General features: G+C 37.3%; 2 protein-coding genes across 4 annotated transcripts; both read right to left on the bottom strand.

The window, feature by feature from the left end:
- Positions 1 to 624: 624 nt before the first annotated feature.
- Positions 625 to 7,712, bottom strand: asmt2 (acetylserotonin O-methyltransferase 2). 3 transcript variants are annotated; one of them, XM_016529528.1, is made up of 9 exons: positions 7,393 to 7,712; positions 6,677 to 6,774; positions 5,031 to 5,205; positions 4,720 to 4,849; positions 4,477 to 4,545; positions 2,671 to 2,789; positions 2,380 to 2,517; positions 1,310 to 1,432; positions 625 to 1,222 (listed from the first exon to the last, which is right to left on the bottom strand). In XM_016529528.1, exons 2-9 carry the CDS (start codon positions 6,755 to 6,757, stop codon positions 1,011 to 1,013), a joined length of 1,047 nt encoding a protein of 348 aa, XP_016385014.1. In that variant the 5' UTR covers positions 6,758 to 6,774; positions 7,393 to 7,712; the 3' UTR covers positions 625 to 1,010. The 3 variants fall into 3 exon arrangements, with proteins under 3 accessions (XP_016385014.1, XP_016385034.1, XP_016385024.1); XM_016529548.1 differs by having other exon boundaries at positions 2,380 to 2,442; XM_016529538.1 differs by lacking the exon at positions 7,393 to 7,712 and adding an exon at positions 7,099 to 7,360.
- Positions 7,713 to 9,381: 1,669 nt separating this feature from the next.
- Positions 9,382 to 17,457, bottom strand: pgrmc2 (progesterone receptor membrane component 2). The gene is made up of 3 exons (XM_016529585.1): positions 17,042 to 17,457; positions 12,908 to 13,063; positions 9,382 to 11,387 (listed from the first exon to the last, which is right to left on the bottom strand). The coding sequence occupies exons 1-3, from the start codon at positions 17,391 to 17,393 to the stop codon at positions 11,290 to 11,292; spliced, it is 606 nt and encodes a 201-aa protein (XP_016385071.1). The 5' UTR covers positions 17,394 to 17,457; the 3' UTR covers positions 9,382 to 11,289.
- Between the last annotated feature and the right edge of the window lie 1,667 nt (positions 17,458 to 19,124).

The following is a 19,124-nucleotide window of genomic DNA, read 5'->3' as shown; positions in this document are numbered from 1 at the left end:
TACATTAAAAAAAAATCCAAAATGCATTCTTTTTTTCAGTAGAAGGATGGTAAATTAATTGTATTAGGACTAAAATCATGTTGTTACAATTAAATCGAACGAGGCCAGGAATTGATATTTAGATAGACTAGACTAGGGTGACCATACGTGCCATTTTCCAAGGACGCGTCCTGGCCAGGATTTGTTTTGGCTTTGTTTTCCTGTTTTCATGCTTGCTGAAGGTAATGATCGAAAAGTAGTTTGACCAATAACATGCAAGCATTGTACATAATGGACCAATCATGGCGTGTGAGAAGGTGGGATCTACGGTCAAAGCGACGCAATTACGCGTACATATTAGGTGTGTTCGACTTAAAAACAGCACGGCTCAGACCGATCAGTGTTTGACATCAAAGTACCTCGAGAGCGTTTCGAAAGCATAACCGTCTGTATGGTACTTTGATGTCACACACCGATCGGTCTGCACACACAAACAAAGTCAAAACCTAGATATTTTAGGCAATATAGAAATCCTGGCCAGGACGCGTACTGGGAAAATGGCACGTATGGTCACCCTAGACTAGACTATCTTTAGTTAAAAATCAACTAATGCTGTTTTATTTTTTGACTGTGTTAGTTATAATAACCACTAGGGGTCACACTTAACCATGTGTCAACACCACAGTGCATACTGCATAGATACACAAGACGGGATAGAGGGAGGAGCTTATTTTGACACATCACTGGCCAATCCAAAACAGCTCCTCATCCCACCCCTTCTCAGACTACATCTGGTAGGCCTCGGGAGTCAAGTTCACAAATAACTAAACCTAATTGGTACTCAAACTGTCTTTTGAAGGAATCATAAGGATCACTCTGTGCTCACTCTGTGTTGGAAAAAAACTTTACAAAACAAGCCAAGGTGGAACAACAGATGCCTGACATGTGCATGAACATGATCACTGATGTGTCTGCAGATAAGGCAGAAGGGGTCTGATTACTGACGACGCTTACAATACACTTGTGCATTTTCATTTGAGAGCCAAAATAGCATCGTATGATTTTCCGGTCCGACAGACTTGCACGTCTCTGAATCCTGCGTCAGTGAGTAGACGTGTATAATGAGAGGGTGGATGCTCCTTCCCTTCTGTCTGGACCAGCATGTTCAGAGAAAACATCTGAACCATAGTCGGACCCCGGCGGTTCTCAAATAACAGTGCCTCTGCGATCAGAACGCCTCCACCTAGACAGAGATGGTTAATGCTTTGAAAACTATCATTTTAGGGCCACTTATTAATATTACTGACCAGGTAATGACATCTTTTCTCACCTGGATGACATGCTGTATGAATCTTCTTCAGTAGTTTGAGATTTTTGTCCTCCTTCCAGTCATGAATGATCCGGGCCAGAATGTATAAATCTGCAGGAGGGATTTCTCCTTCAAAAAAATCCCCTACAAATACAGAACAACATATACCTAATTGTTTTATAGATGAGAAATGCCATACTAGAGTTATGAATTTTTTATTTAGTTTTTATCTTATTTAGTTTAGTTTTCACATCATCAACACTGCCGTTGAAAAGTTTGGGGTTGGTAAGATTTTTTTTTAAAGACTCTTATGCTCACCAAGGCTGCATTTATTTGATCAAAAAAATATAGTAAAACAGTGATATTTTGAAATATTATTACAATTTAAAATAAAATTTATATTTTAATATATTTTAAAATGTCATTTATTCCTGTAATGGCAAAGCTGAATTTTTAGTAGCCATTACTCCAGTCTTTAGTTTCACATGATCCTGTGTGAGTTAGGATATAAATAAGTTGTAATGAGTATAAATGTTATACATAAAAATCTATTGTAACAATGTCACTTTTAATCAAATTAATGCATACTTGCTGAATACAATTTTCTTTTGAAAAACAACTAATAAAAACTTACTGTCCCTAAACATTTGAATGTTATGTAGTATTTTATTGTATTTTTTTTTTGTGTGTGTTTTCTAGATTTTTTTAATTTTTTTTAATTTTCTTAGTTAATGTGCTAACTGGTATAATTTAAAAACGGCATTGAATTTATCAGGACAGTGTTATTGCCATCAAGTGTTTAATGTGTCCATGTTTAATGCAGATGGTTTTATGATATATTATATAAGAAACTAAAACATTAATCTGAGGCCATTTCTGAATATTTTAGTTTTTATTTATATTTTTGTTACGAAAAATGTTTTTTATTAAGTTTCTATTTCAGTTTTCATTAACTATATTAACACAACGCACTTAAAATGTACTGTGGTCTGGGCAGCCATTAGATTGATTGTTGTTTTTGACAAGTTTAGAAGGACAGAGGATCTGTCAAATGCGAACCATTAACAATGTTACAATGCGTCATTACGCACCCTCTTGAAAACAGATGGTGTCATCTTGCTGGGCGAAATGCCGCTGAGCAGTCTGGACCACAGCCGGGAGATCCAGAACCGTGACAGTGGAGGAAGGATACTCTTTAGCCAGCTCTCGCGCTAATGCACCAGAGCAGCCTGCAAAGCATCTCAAAATTACATGACTTGCAAATCTACTGCTTCTTGCATAATTTATAAAAAATATTTTTTTCTACAATTGTGAGCTTTTTATTTTTTAGCTCAAATAACTGTCATAAATAAGCAAACAGTCAAAACAACATTTATACTCACCTCCCAGATCTATGACGGTCTTGAAGCTAGAAAGATCAAATGCTGTCACTATGTCATGACCATCAATGACCCATGTAGAGTTCATCAGACCCATGAACTTCAGCATCTCCTCTTCTGACCTGAAACAAAACATTGGCACCGGTGTCAGCAGATGGATTTGAGTTTGAATGGTGTATGGTCACTTTTGATCCATTTAAAGGGGTGGTTCACTGTTTTTTTTTTCTAGGCTTGATTGTGTTTATGGGGTGCAGTCTAACATGTGTTAATGCTTCGTTTTTTAAAAATGTATTATAAATGTATATTTTTCACATAATTTACCTTTATTCCACACCGCTCTGTCCCTTCTCTGAGAAACGCGTTGATCATTTCCTGCTTTTATGAAGCCCCGCCCTCAGAAATAGGCGATAGGCTCTGATTGGTTAGCTAGCCCAGTGTGTTGTGATTGGCTAAACCACAGTTTGAGCTCAATTGAGAGGCTATTATTGAAGAGGATCGTGCAGAACCTGTGCAAGCACGGCTTTTAATGCTAGGCCTAAGTTTTTTGTTTGTTGTTGTCTCATACTTTTAGATACGCTGTTATTTGTAAATGCTACTGATTATGTTAACTTTTAATGTACGGATTTATCCTGATTAAAGCTTTAATACAGTACGGCAACTGCACGCACATCCATGTTTCTGCTCATATATGAATAGATTTTTACGTGCACCTCTAGTTTTCTCTTCCTCTTCTCTAAACCAGCGCAGCATGGCCTCGCCCCCTTTGCTGCCTTTTCCCGAGGGCGGGGTTTATCTGGGTTTGTTACATCACGAACCCGGGAAGTAACTTGTTGTAGTCCCTACCAGCCGTTTTTGTAGGCATTAAACTGCCAGAATTTTAAAAGATGATATCTCCGTTTGCATTGAACTTTCAGCTTCGTAACTTTGCAGATATTGTTTATGCTCAAACAGCAACATAACACACTAACTAACGTTAAAAAAGTGAAATCGCAATCAACCACCCCTTTAATGTGTCTTTGCTGAATAAAAGTATTAATTCCTTTACTATACAAATCTGGAAAACAATACAAAGATTTTGATAACTGATATCTGTGACTGAGTAGAATTTTTGGACTAATACTACATACACTACATTTCTCCAGGAGAAACCCACTGGTATAAATGTATTATAAATGACATCAGCACAGATTTTTGGTAAAAAAAAAAAAAAGGATCTTTTCCACATGGATTCAGATGAAAGTTAGGGTAAAAAAACATAATACTGACACATACTACTTCTCTGATAACATATGAACTGACTTTAAACAGAAGCACAATCTTAAAAAGTAAAAACATTATGGGTATAAAATTAAATGTAATAGAATTATGGGTAAAATGAATACAAAATAAAAATGATAAAAACGGAATACACATCTCCACATAACTCCCATGCACCCAAATTACTAGAGCGTGAGATGCGTTCACACACACACACACACACACACTCTCACACCATCACAAAAACCCCAATGATTTCAAAACATACATACAATAACACAAGTCATTCTTTCACATACACACATAATAGTCGGCTTATATATAGCACACACACACACCACCCCTCCAGACGTGGGAACAGCCTGTCATAAAGCCTCAAATTTGTATTGGTTTAAAGTCCATGACCTAGAATTACACTGCACCAGAAGATAAGCGCTTAAGACTGCATCACTGGAGTCAAAGAAAGGCCTTTTAATCTAGTGACGTCTAGGGACAACAATAACATTCACCCAGTCGGTACTGCTAATATTATATAAAACTGATCACACAAACCTGTATATGGCAGAAAAGATCTCTTCAGATGGGAGGCCAAAAGTTTTCTCATTCTGGTTCTTTCCTTCCCTGAAAGGTTTCAGATATTTTGATTATACCATTTTTCTTACTCAATAAAACACAAATCCTGATGTATCTAAAAATCACTACAATGAAACATTTGTCACAGAAAAAGGATTTTAAAGTGGCCAGGGATCAAGTGTTTCTCAGTTGTTAATGGATGATAAAAACGGCGATGCCTACCTAACAGCATCTACCAGATTGTTCCAGAGTGGGTAGATGGTCTGAGAGTTATAAATGATCAAATCATGTAGAGATTTGGGGCTGGTCTTGGCCAGGTATAGATTAGCAACATCTGTACTGCTGTAAAAAGCTATGAGAGAAGACGAGTAAAAGTTTGGAGACTTGGAGGATATTTTAATAATAATCTAGACACAAGAGATGGATGATTTTATGAACAAACAGATACTTACATTTATCACCTTTACATAATAGAGCAATCAAGGTAACTTCCAGCTATTTGTGGAGGAATATAAAATAGTTAAGCAGCTCACCTGTTCCCTGTACCACTTCCACATCCACAATCTCAATGGCAACCAAAACATCCAGTAAACGCTCTATACCATCTTCACTGGTGCCAAGCTTCTGCGCCACTTCAACTGCGCTCATGGGCTTTTGGGACTGGAGGAGGAGGTCAAACACCCCTAACTCACAAGCTGAAAATATTGCCTGGAGGAGAGCAGTGATTCAGGATATTAAAAGAAAAAATGTCAGTGAGAACTTATGTTATTTACAGTATGTAAATAACTACATTACATCAAATTACATGTCATTTCTTTTAAAGGGTTACATGCACTTAATGCAACTTGTAACTGAATAAATATGCTTGCTTTTCTAACTGAAGCCATTTTCACAAAAATAATGTCTTGTTTTCCTTCTTGTTAGGATATTTTAATTAGACAACAAGACAAAACTTTTTTACTGATGTACGCTATACAGCCACTATATTTCTCCAGGAAAAACCCAAAGGTAAAGTAATATTGTGTAATATTATTACAGTTAAAAAATGTTTTCTGTTTTTAGATACTGTTATTCTGTGATGGCAAAGCTGGATTTTCAGCATCATTACTCCGGCCTTCAGTGTCACATGATCCTTCAGAAATCATTCTAATATGCTGATTTGGTGCTCAATAAACACTTCTTATTATCAATGTTGAAAACAGCTTAATATATAATATTTAATACAGCTGAGGAAATGGTCATACATTGTTTTAGGATTCTTTGACAAATAGAAAATTAAAAAGAACAGTATTTATTTTAAATAGAAATCTTTTATAACATCATCCATTTCTTTACTGTCGCATTTGACCAATTTAATGCATCCTTGCTGAATAAAAGTATCTTTGTTTCTTTAAATCTGGAAATCAAGACAAATATCTGTTATCTGTGACTGAACAGGATTTTTGCAGTGTGATTTTTTTGGACTAAAACTACATTCAATATATTTCTCCAGGAGAAACCCTAAGTAAACGCTAGTATAAATTACATCAGCCCATGAACATGATTTTAGGTTAAAATTCATATTAATGTTCAAGTATACTGAAAGATATAAAGGTATAAAGGTACAAAGGAATGTAATATTTTAGATGATATGACTTTTGTTTTATAATTTATTCACAATTTTAATTACTTTTTTGCCTCCTGTGGTTTATAGTAAATTGACAGTGCAAAACTCTGTGCATAATAATTGTAAAATTATTCTTGTGAATTCTATTCTATTCTATTATCTAATTCAGTTCATGCAGAATCATTTCTGGGTATTCTGGGATAACAAAACTCCTGAGTCATCTCAGTGTTTGCCTCAGTGGCTTTTAATAAGTTATAGGCCTGTCCTGCCAGAGGCGAAATCAGCCCTGGTGGCCACAGAGGTAAAAAAGACAAAGGGGGGACATGCCACAAACAATAGATGTTCTCACATAAAACATTTACTCATAATCCAACAATAAATGTCACGTGTGGTAAACACATTATTAAAACGGTCTGCTAAAAATGCCTCAGGCGATTCCACATCAAAAAGGAAGTATCACAGAAGTACTGATTTATATCAATTGACTGATTGATATTCATGCACTCATTTTGATAAACACTCTATTATAGAGACGTTAAGGAATTCAGTACGAGTCTCTCATAAAACACAGACCTTGGAGATCCTGAATCCATTGAAATATTCCAAAAGCTTAAAAGGATAGTCCAGTTCACTCTGGGATAAATGCTCAGCCATGATGAGAAACGTCCCTCCTGTAAAAGTCAAGCGAATGTGAAATATCAAAGTAGTCAGTATAAGTTAGTGTTGGAAGATCCTAAATTTCTTGATATTACACTTTAACCACTTAGCCTGTGCAGTGCCTTTTCAAAGGGAAAAAAATCATATAGGCATATGCAGAAAATGCTATAAAACGTCTTATGTTCTGTTTTGCATTCTTTGCCTCAACTCTATTTATGCATTAAATAAAAATATGGACGATTGAGAAGACACAAAAGCTGAAGTCATCATCAGCTACTGGTCCAGACTTTCCCAAAAAGAACATTTTTAAACAATTCTGCATTTTATATTTACATTACCAGTTTGTATGCATTTTCCCTCTCAAATGAGGTTCATCTGAATCTTTCACACAGCCGGTCACAGTGAAACAATGTATTGTGCAACCAACCACAAAATCATTCAAGTAATCTTCCCACGAGAACATGTACAGATATGCACGATGATGATGCATTGACCACAGTGTTGTGAAAATAATACGAGTCGATCGCAGATATTTTGTATAAAGCAGCAAGATATCGACAAATGCAGTCTAAAACCTGCTCGCACAACTCTATGCTTAAGCACTGTAGTGTTTATAAGAAAACCAAACTTACCCAACAAAAACTGCCGGTTTGATATGCAATTCTGTTCTAGACAATTCTACTCCAAATTCGACTCTACTCTAACAGTCATCTCATGCAAAATAAAGCACCGTTCGCGAAATGTTCTACTAAATGTTCTATAGCGATGTCCGATTCCTGAACCCAGTTCACAGTTTGAACAATTCATTCACGATTGAATCGGTCAGAGCGGCTCCGGCTGGGCCATTTGACTGAAAACCAAAATACACATAAGATACATAAGTGCCTATATATGGCTTTACTGGAACGTTTTAGAGCATGTACAATGACACGCCGAACCGCCGATATATGTCACAAACGACGATGTGACGTGAAAGAATCACTGGAATTTTGAACCGGTCAGAACGAACCGTTGGAAAGAACTGATTCGCGGAATTGACTCGGACATCCCATCACTGCTACATACCTCTGTCAGAGAACCATTAGGGTTTCAGTGACATCTGGCGGTTAATGCCGAACGCTTTCAATCACTATGCTGTTAGTTTTGTATTTTTTGTTTAACGAAAAAATAAAGTCCTTAATAAAATCATCATCCAGAAAGTGATAATTTTTAGTGGAAAGACAACACTACTATAGCATTAGCAATGGCTATCAAAAATCTGAGATTGACCACAGCAAGTCCCTCTTATATATATGTATATACACAGTATCTCACAGAAGTGAGTACACCCCTCACATTTTTGTAAATATTTTATTATATCTTTTCATGTGACAACACTGAAGAAATGACACTTTGCTACAATGTAAAGTAGTGAGTGTACAGCTTGTATAACAGTGTACATTTGCTGTCCCCTCAAAATAACTCAACACACAGCCATTAATGTCTAAACCACTGGCCACAAAAGTGAGTACACCCCAAAGTGAAAATGTCCAAATTCAGTGCTGGAAAATAATGGTGGCCACACAAAATATTGACACTTTGGGCCCAATTTGGACATTTTCACTTAGGGGTGTACTCACTTTTGTGGCCAGCGGTTTAGACATTAATGGCTGTGTGTTGAGTTATTTTGAGGGGACAGCAAATTTACACTGTTATACATTGTTGTTACATTGTAGCAAAGTGTCATTTCTTCAGTGTTGTCACATGAAAAGATATAATTAAATATTTACAAAAATGTGAGGGGTGTACTCACTTCTGTGAGATACTGTATATAAAAACAAATAACAGACATTCATTTAAGACAGTCCAAAAAGTACTGCAAAAAGATAGTGCTACATTTAATGTAACAAACCGGGTGAGCTAAATTCCAGACTCATTTGTGAATATTTTTTTACTTGCACATTCCATTTTATTTGAATCGATTTCATCTTTTGTGAAACTCCTGCACATTTTGTGGATTATAATTTAGAATCAATTTATTTGGAATTATGCAACAAAACTATCTGTGCTGTGAAACTGTAAACTCACAACTGCAATGATTTGAAACAATGGTTTTGTTTCATTGCTGATTGTGTAAATTGGGATGCGAGATGCACACACAGTATTGATAAATTACCTTGAGTAAACTCTTTTCAGCTCTAACACGATTGTGTGACATTTCACACTGCTATATCATACTTGAAAATATATTTAAGTCTGCAAATCCATAAAAATGATCTGGACAAACTATTGCTATTACTCTGTGCTATTTTTGCATATGCACTCTCAGTAACTATAACTGGAACATGACAAATACCTCAACCAAGCACAAATTTCCTCCCCTATTCCTTCACACAAGCTAAATGCTTTACTATGAAAGTGCAAAATCTTTTAACAAGTCCAAAACTCCCAATAAATTTAGTGGTAGAATGGCACGATCCATTAAAGTACATTTAGTAAACAAATCAACCTAGTGTTTTCTCAACACTTTACATTTCAGTGTTTACCGTGTCAGCTGCCACTTTTATAGTTTTTTTTATTTGAAATAATGCCCTTTGTGAGAAACAAAGCCTATTTTGGCACTTAAGATGACACAGAGGGGCAGAGAGGATAACAGTAGTTATTAACCAAATGCATTTATTTCTGCAACAACACGTTCTCATCCTCCCCCCCGAGTGCACACGCACACACATCCTTGCAAACTCCATTTAAATACATGACGTGAGAGCCAGCATTACCTCACTGTTTGCTGCACATGCTTTAATAAAATGATACACATATTTACAGAATCCACAATTTTTGAATTGTGCCTCATCCCCCTCCCCTCAGCAAAGACAAAGTATTCTTCCAAACTCATAGTTCCCCTCTCCAGAAGAAAAACAAAATATAACACTTAAGGGTGGATTTGAAAATTACCCACAATTAAAAATAAATTCAGCAGAAAAAAACAAAACAAAAAAAAAAGAGGGGAAAAAGAGATGGAAACAGAGAAAGAGCAATGGATCTTTTGGCCAGTACAACACAGCAGTGCGTGGGGTTTAATAACAGCGCAGATATGGCAGTAACACTGAAATAGCTCATAAAGTCTATGTACAAGGTCACGATAATGGTGGTCGAGCCTCTCGTGTCGGATTCGCTCACAGACGCGAGCACACCTCGTCGTACGAACTGTGAGGAAATGGAGGGGAAAGATGCCTTGGCTTTCGAAAAACCTCCTAAGAGTATGTATTGTGGAAAGGGCAGAGCAGAACATGTTTTATCTTTGCGTTTTCTCATACCTGTCTCCTTCTACATCTCTCGACTGTTCTGTAGTAAATTAAATGGAAATAAGGCACAATAACTACGCTGACGGTTTCATTAACAGGGGAAGGGAGAGTTCTGTTGACCAATGAGTAGACAAGTTGATCCAATTAAACTACCATACTGATCTTCCCTTTGCATCCCAACCAGCTGTTCAGATTTACATAGTACAAATAAAACGACAGTTTTATGGCGAGAATGCTAACGGATACCCTCCCCCCACAAACATTTCCCATCCCGAATGTTTTACAATCGCATTGTGACAAAAATCGCTACACACTAGTGGTGCATACAATACAAAAATTGCTAAGAGCACCCACCCACCCCAGACCCTCCCAAGCTTTGGATTGATTGGCTGAAGGCAGACAATCTGGCTTTTGGATTGGTTACCATATCCACTCTACATTTACTTTGATTTAAAACGACAACATTCTCACAGTCGACGAATAAGCATGAGATTTAAATGCTTGAGAAGTGTTTGAGACGTGTGTTGTGGTACAATAATTACACACACAACAACAAAACTAACTTAAATGGAAACAAAAATAATTAAGAGAGACCCCAGTTGCGATTTTTAACCTGTTGTGTACTGAACTCCAGGCATCTGCCCCGCTCGATGTACGTGACCTTTGAGGTCATGAACGGTGAAGTCCACAAAGGAAATTTAAGTGAATAAAAATGTATGTGTATTCAGTGTTTCCTCCTTTCTCCTTTTTATTCATCTCTTCACATTGTCAGTCCAAGTCTGAACGCGCAAATGTGCAGGATGCTATAAAAGCCTCAGGTGCGCTCCACTTTCCATTGGACTGTAGGGTAAACGACGGAAGGTTTAGGGGTTTAGACTGTATGACTGACCATTTAGGGTGTAGGCCTGGTGGTTTATGGTATAGTGTTTGATGGTATAAATTGAGTGTTTAGGTGGGACAGGAAGACTGAGGGTCAAGGAGCTGGATTAAAGAGAAGGTATCAAGAACAGACAAGAAGAGTACAGGAAACTCTGACAGGCTATTGGTCTTTTTTGGTAGAAGAACAGTCAGAACAGCAGGGGGCTTTCAGACAGATGCGTTTATCTCTGTGGTGGAGCAGTAGTGGGAACATGGTACGATCGAGGTAAAGGGCAGATTCTGAGGGGTTTTCTTGCTGGGGTTTAACTATTCTGGATGGTGGCCTTCTCAGTCCTGGGCTTCAGCTGCTGTGGATGCTTCAGCAGATCATTCGTGTTTTTGATGATCCTTCATGTCCTCTTCATCTGTGTACTCAGACGGCTCATCTCCTGGCTTCAACAAACGGCCAACGTAGTCATATTTCTCTGAGAGAGAGGAGGAACAAGTGGAAAAAGAATTAAAACTATTTTCATATAAAATTGCATTTATGTTATTTCTTGTTCATGCATATTGTGTGCATATTTATCTTGTGCACAAATTTTGGAAGGACTCTTATTTGGACATTGAACTTTGGTAGTAACAACTAGGGAGAAGTAAGCATGAACCTGCTAGATTCTGTTGGTTGTAAAACATCTTGCTGCACAGACCATCTTTCTCCATCAGTGTTATTGTTAACTACAACTAAACTAAAACTATTAAAAATAATTTGTTATTTGAAATAAAGCATAAATAAAATATAAATATAAATATTAAAATGAAAAAAAAAAAAAAAAAAAAAAAAAAAAAATGCAGCTTTGGTAACTAATTGAAGTTTAAGTTAAAGTACTTACCTAAACCTAATAAAATTGAGCACATAAAATTACTCAAACTTAAATTAAAACAAAAAACTAAAAAAAAAAAAATATATAAAAAAATCTAAATATTATTACAATTATATTATACAAGTAAAACTGTTTCCTTTGACAGCCAGTAAAAAAAATATATATAAATATATATATTTTAGCAAATTTTATACTAAATGTTTATTCAATTATTTTTTGAGGGTTCTTATAAGGTGTTCACCATGAATTCACCTCTGGTAGCAACAACGCAAACAAGCAGAGTGAAAAAATAGTGTGCTTTATCACCAGAGTAACTTATAAGCAGCATTAATCTATTATATTACATGCCTGATTTTCCCCACAGGCGGTGACAGGGAAGTCAAGCTGTTTATCTCACATTTCCTCATCGCACACAGCAACACAAACAGATATGAGACTGTTTTACACTGAATCAACCAATCTAGATTAGTCAAGTATAAACCTTATTGTATATGGCTATAGAACAAGAGTCACTCTCCCCAACACACACACACACACACACACTCATACATACATACATATATAAGTACATTAAGGGGACCCCCTCATCTCATCCAAGAATCATTTGTGTGATTCATAAGTGACATTCGTTTTTGAGTGCAGCTATTGAAGACAATGCAATAAAAAGAAGTCTTTTCTTGACTTTGTTTCATGGTACCAACTACCCAGTCTTTTTATCTTATCTCATTTAACTGAGACCGTCTGACACATCCCCGCTGAATAATGGTGCAGTAAACACTGATATATGGCCATACATTTTTTATAGCTCTCCAGCTCTCTGATCTAGAGTGAACAGGACAATTCAAGAAAACGGTCACTCATCATCTAGAGAATTTGCCCAGTACCCCATTCCTACATCAGCTGTGTGATTACAGTAAATGTACAGATCAGCCCTAACCAGCACAACAGGAACAACATGCAGAGCTTGTGGACCAGGAGGAGTGAAAACTACCTACCTACCTAACATGCACAACTTTCCTACCTGCAATTACCCGAAAGGCCAATAAAACCTTTCAGACATGATTAGATTTTTGGGCAAATTATATGTTTTCTTTCTGAATTCACAGTGGAATTCTCCTGCTTACCCATGAACTGCATCTCCCATTCTCGAACGCTTTCCATCTGTACAGCATTCAGGTCTGAAAGATCATCGTACTCGTCTCGTAATGCATCCTTCTCCAGGCAGAATGTTGCCAAACCCCGAGAAGCATCACGTCCCGCAAAGATCCCGTAGGGGCCCTCTGGAACAACAGACATAACTGTGAGCATAAAGGTCAGCAAGACAAATTTAGGAACTTCTGCACATTACAGATACAATAACCAGAACTGAAAATGCAATACTGCCAGGGATTCATCAATTATTGTCTGATCTGAAATAAATTTGTGAAATTAAAATAACAACAACTACACATTAAACAAAAATATAATTAAGCTAATTAGCCCTCCTACGTTAAAATGTAAAAAAAAAAAATAATCACTTAATTATTGGACTGTCTGAAAATAAGTAAAATAGTAAAAAAGTAAAATAATTATTAATTAAGGTAAATTATGTCAAGTGTTTAAAATAACAGTACTTATGTATTATTCATAATGAATAATAAATAACAATTAATAATTACTACTAACAATAATTAGTATAAATTAGTACTATTATTTTTACTACTACTACTAGCAGTAGTAAGAGCCCAACTGAAATGCAATCAAAACAAAACTCTGCTATGAACCTAGTAAAAGAAAACAGTTGTAGAGTCAGTGGGTCAGACAATCCCAGACAAGCTGAAACCAAAGTGGATTGTCCTCTCAAAAACAACCAAACAGCTGAGATGAATGGAGCCGCTCACGCAAACCAGAGGAATGCAGGTAAACAAACAGGTACTCCAAAACAGCTGTGAGAGATTCTGTGAACAACACACTGCACCGAGTAAGGAAATTAATGTAAGGTGCCATTAAAATACACTATGGCTACGTCTACATTAATCCGGAAACATTTGAAAAATGCTCTCCTTCCACACTAGTGTTTTCCAAAAGTTTCTCATCCACACTGAAACATCAGAAAACGTTAAATTCGCCTTGCTGTGCATGTGTAAAACCTCATAAAAGCTCATATGATGATACAGACGGAACAGACATAAATGGCCCAATATTGATATTTATGCAGCTTTTATAAAAATGCCTTAGAAGAAAATGTTACATTGCATCCTGAGACAGTAGAATGGCACTGACATATTTTAAGATATGTCAGAGCAACATATTTTCAGTTGAGACAGCTCAAACATGCATTTTAGTCTGGGACTAGCTTTAAGCCTTGTCTGTGAAACCGGGGCAATACGTTTTCATGCAATTCTTCCTGTAGGATCGTTTTATTCACGAAAATCTCATCATTCACCTGACATGTCCAGGTCACGCTCACTCACCATTATATGTTTGATCTGAAATGCAACTGCTCTCATGTTTTGCCGCAGGACAGCAATATGTGAGTAAATTTTCTGTCATCTTTGCAGGACTGTAATATGAAGAGTGTACAAAAACGTGAATAGCACATAACAGACACAATAATACCCGTATAAACATAGATATCTATTGGTACAATATGCGTCACATGACTAAACATGTGATATTGTTTTCAAAACCCTCCGTTTTCACAGTCCACACTACAGTGTAAAAAATGGCGTTTTCAAATTTATCCACTTTGGAGAGTGTTTTCAAAAAGCTGTTTTTCCTGACAAAAATGCTGTGTTGGTGTGAACAGAAGGCCAAAATGGAGAGAAAAAGATGCGGTTTCAAACGAAAACGTATTAGTGTGGACAAAGCCTATACCGCACCAACAAGAACCAACTCCAGCTGTGCACAAACCGCTCAGGCCACACCTTTCCTCCCAAACCTGAAACGTGACAGATGAGCACGACAGACTGATGAACTTCAGTCCATAATCAAAACAAACAAATGAACTGATGGGATAAAATGAGAAGATAAGAGGACAGACACGTCTCTAATACTTGCTGCATTCAGAGTTTTACTTTATAACCTCTTGAACAGGAACTAGAATCCATGATTCATAAATAATATGACTGCCAAAAGCCTTCCAGATCAGGTCTGATGATGACTAGGCTGCTCTGGCATGTGTAGTTTCTTCTGTTCTCTTACTTGATAGAGAGACTGAGCTTTAGTCATTGTTTATTCATAACAGAAGGCAATAGAAGGGGCGATCAGAAAGCCATCTTTTGATACTTCTTATTTTGGTTTATCATCTGATCTCCATGTGCAAAAGCCAGTTAGCTCACAAACACATACTCATTTTTTCAGCGGTTGAGCAATAATAGTCTTAGAAGAAACAAGCAGGTCCAGAAAAACATTGACCAAAAAGAACAAGCTGCCCTATGGTCGAGTGATAAGACACCACGTCTGCCTACAAAGTACAAACCTATGCTATAGTCTCATCAGGTTATAAATGAATGCAGCAACAGGTAAATAAAGCTGATCTCATATTCTGTCTGGGTGGAATGGTGCAATATGCCACACAGAACTACAGGCATCTAAATGAATGACGAACTGGTCAGAGTCTGGTCTACTGCTGACACCACACCTTGAACGCCCCATGCTCCCCTATAAACGCCACAGATGGTCAGATAACATATCTCATATACAAATATAGCTGAGGGAGATGAGAGGCCCAATCAGAGGCTCTAGTTTGAACTGTGAATCAAAACTTGGTAAATGCAATCAACGGCTGTGATGATCCTGGTACAGTTTTATGTGCATTCTTGGTTTCACTTCTGACCTGGGTCTCCAAAAATAGACTCCAGACAGACAAAAGACTGCTGTTCTGGCTTCGAGAGCAAATATTTCAAGTATTCTGTGTAGCAAACAGCTGTTTTGCAAAGCCTGTAAACTGCCCTTAAAGTACAGGGGAAAGAAACAAGCGTTTCCCTGCAGGGGAGGGAGGAAGGAATGAGGCTCGGTGCTTGATTTCTTAACCAAGGCCACTGCTAAACTTAGCTGACCTAATATTCATCATAGCAAATCAAGCTGTTAGCGTTACATGTTTAAAATAAGCATATTGATTATTGCATGGTACAGCGCCTCTACCTGTACAGTGCATACCTGATGGGTGTGCCAGCACATGGCTCTCACCCCATATGTCCACGTCACTCACACATGGTTCTCATTCAAAAATGCACTGACATGACAGGTTGAAGCCTGGGAAAGAGTTCACCAATGCAAAACAGAGCGGAAGAAAGGTGACCGCAGTTATGAATGAGACAGAACGGGCCCGTCAAGTGGCTGGCAAACTCTGATAAGACATCAGACCACCCTGTGCATCATCACAGCAGGGGTTTATAGGAGAAAGAGGCTTTGTGTGACTTTACCCTGACCAGTGTTTACCAGTATTAGCTTTTCTCTGACCAGAGTATAAGCTGGTTGCCACAAAAGCTATTATTCTATGGCAAGCTGTTATTGTTTTTTTTAAACTAACCATTACGAGTAATATTGATTAACATTTACTTACTATAGGTTTAGCTGCTTAAAATTATGCATAATTTCTTATTATTACTACAGCAAGTACATGTAAAAAGGACAACAAAACAAAGTGCTGTCAGTAATCTAACCGTATCCTTCACTATTTCATTAGTAACTACTCGTTAGATGTTAGTACTTCATTATTGATTAATATCTATACAATTAGCCACTAGTACTTATTCAACAGATACTAGTCACTGCTGGAATAAAACACTAGTATCCAGTTGTGACTTGTAACTATTCCATTATTACTACGTTAGTTAAAGATGGCCAAAACTGAAATATTCACTTGAGACCAGTATGTAGCCTATTCCAATTGTTGCTAGCACTTCCAGTTTTAGTAAATAAAACAAAACGGTTACTTTATTTTAAGATCTCCTTGTTACATTATAGTCACATAAATAAGTACTGTGTAATATTAATAACCACATACACTTACTATATGGTTATGGTTTGTGGTTAGTCGCTTGTAATTAAGCATAATGTACAGTTACTGCTATAGTAACGTGTAATAGGCAAACTGTTAAATAAAGTGCTACCGAGAATATTAATAAGGTGTTTATTATCCAGTAGTTACAAGTAGGTATTCCAGCTTTAGTAGACTTTGCTTACTGGATACTAACGTTAGTACCTTCTCCACTGCTGAAGTTAAAAACCCCCGCTGAATGTGGGTGTGAGCCTGAGCCCTGCGCTCTCCTTACCGCGTCCGTAAAACTTTTTGCCGCTGGTCACGTCGAAGATCTTTGTATTGACTGCCATGAGGATGCGCGGGTTCTGCACGCCGTCGTACTCGCGCAGCTGCTGCAGGGTGAAGTCGCGTCTCCTCATCTTGGGAAGCGGCGAGGCCTCGCTGCCCCGGCCCGCGTCCGCGCCCGCCCTCCGCCACCACCGCGCGTAAACCACGTAACACGCGGCCAGCAGGAGCACCAGAACGCTGAGATCGAGCAGCATGCCGCTTATACCGAGACCGGCCCCCGGATCCAACTCCTCCGTCGTGCCCTGCCCGCCGCTAGTGTCCGCCGCTGCACTCCTACCGTCCCCATCGTCCGCCATACTGCAACGATAGCGGCTTCCCACCGCGCTCGCCCGCCCAGCTGCCACTCCGGGGCGCTTCTGATTGGCTGTCTGTCACCGGAACACCGCGTTGGCTCCTGGGATTTGTAGTTTTCTGTCAGAGTGGCGCCTACAAGACCACCGAGCGCATGCGACCAGACAAAGGCTTGAGATAATGAAAAGGCGCTAACTGTTATGATTATATTTATCAGTAGCCAACCGCGAAAAAATACTGAAATATGCAGAAAATCTGCTTTTTAATTAACCTGCAACTCAAAAGTATGTTCTACTATTATCTACCACACAGACATTAAACAATGAATGTGTATTAAATACAAAACTGAATAATATTAGATGATAAATATATATGACGTGATAAATATTATATGGCAGTCAATAACTTAAAAACTAATCATAATTCAATAAACAGTATCCCTTGTGAGCCCGTTATCTTCACAACTCAGAATTGACAATCTTTACTATTGCTAAAGTGCAAAATACGCATTCAAGTCCCTTGACCCCTAACAGTTTCTGTAGGCTATACATATCTGTTATTGTTGAAAAAGTGTCTATTGTTTACAATGTCTGAAATAATTGTTTATAGTGTAGACTAAATGTATTGTTTACAACAGAGCAGCTGCATTGCTCTCCGTGTGTTTATCATGTCTGTAAGAGGGTTCCTGTAGTCATGGTAAACCTGGAAATATTAGGGAATTTTAAGAGGGTCTTAAGGCCTGGAAAGTCATGAAAATATTTATAGTGAACACACATGCTTCAGGTTGTGCTCGGTTCTAAAATATTGACTATATTGTTTTTTCGTGAGTGCAAACTATTTATTGCTTTTTAAAAATCATTATCCAGGAATCCAAGTAACTGGAAAAGTAATGTAAATTGTTTTGTTCAAAATGTGGATCCCTGTGTAAGATCCAGAAAAACAACATTACACAGCACACGCTGACCTGACTTGAACTCAACAAGAAACACAATATATATTATTTTGGGGTTTTATAAACAGATTTTAATATATTTAAAGTTTTTTTTTTACATTTTACAATTTATGAGGAAAGAAAAAAAAATTAAACCGACATGCATACCAACACACAAGCGCACACAAACAAAAATACCACAATAAAATGAATTGATTGAAATTAGAGCTGCTTCTACAATTTTTTTTATGTACAGTTTTCATAAGCAAATATGATACAATCGGGACATCAATTCAGTGTCTGATTAATGATCATAAGTGAGAAATAAAACACTGATTTAATGTTATCAGCAAAGATCCAAGCCTCAAAATAAAAATATAATGCAAATAAAAGTATTCTCTGGGCCACCATGTTTGCAGTCATCTACACTCTCTCAGTAATATCAATAAAAAAAAAGATTATGATCAATTAAGCTTTCAAAAGAGAGTAAAACAATAAATTAACTCAAACTCAACTCCAATAGGATTCAAAATTTAAAAGGAAGAATAATTCCTCTCAAAAAGATAACATTTCTTAGAAACTTGAAGTACACAGATGTTTACCAGTTTAAGTCAAAATGATCAAAAGGTCAAAGATGTGTTCTCCTCTACTCTGCACCTAAACTGGAGATGTGGCATCTTTGAGATCACCACCTCCGCAATGTGAACGGCACAATATTCCTTTAAAAGCAGGAGCATCCTGTAGTTCCTGATGATGTTAACACTTTTTACAATCCCTCACCACTTATATCTACGTACTTCTCCGA

The sequence above is a fragment of the Sinocyclocheilus rhinocerous genome, unplaced genomic scaffold (genome assembly GCF_001515625.1).
Source record: "Sinocyclocheilus rhinocerous isolate Xijiao unplaced genomic scaffold, SAMN03320098_v1.1 scaffold432, whole genome shotgun sequence".
Taxonomy (NCBI): domain Eukaryota; kingdom Metazoa; phylum Chordata; class Actinopteri; order Cypriniformes; family Cyprinidae; genus Sinocyclocheilus; species Sinocyclocheilus rhinocerous.
The sequence above is the reverse complement of the archived record's forward strand: the minus strand, read 5'-3'. Positions and strand labels throughout refer to the sequence as shown.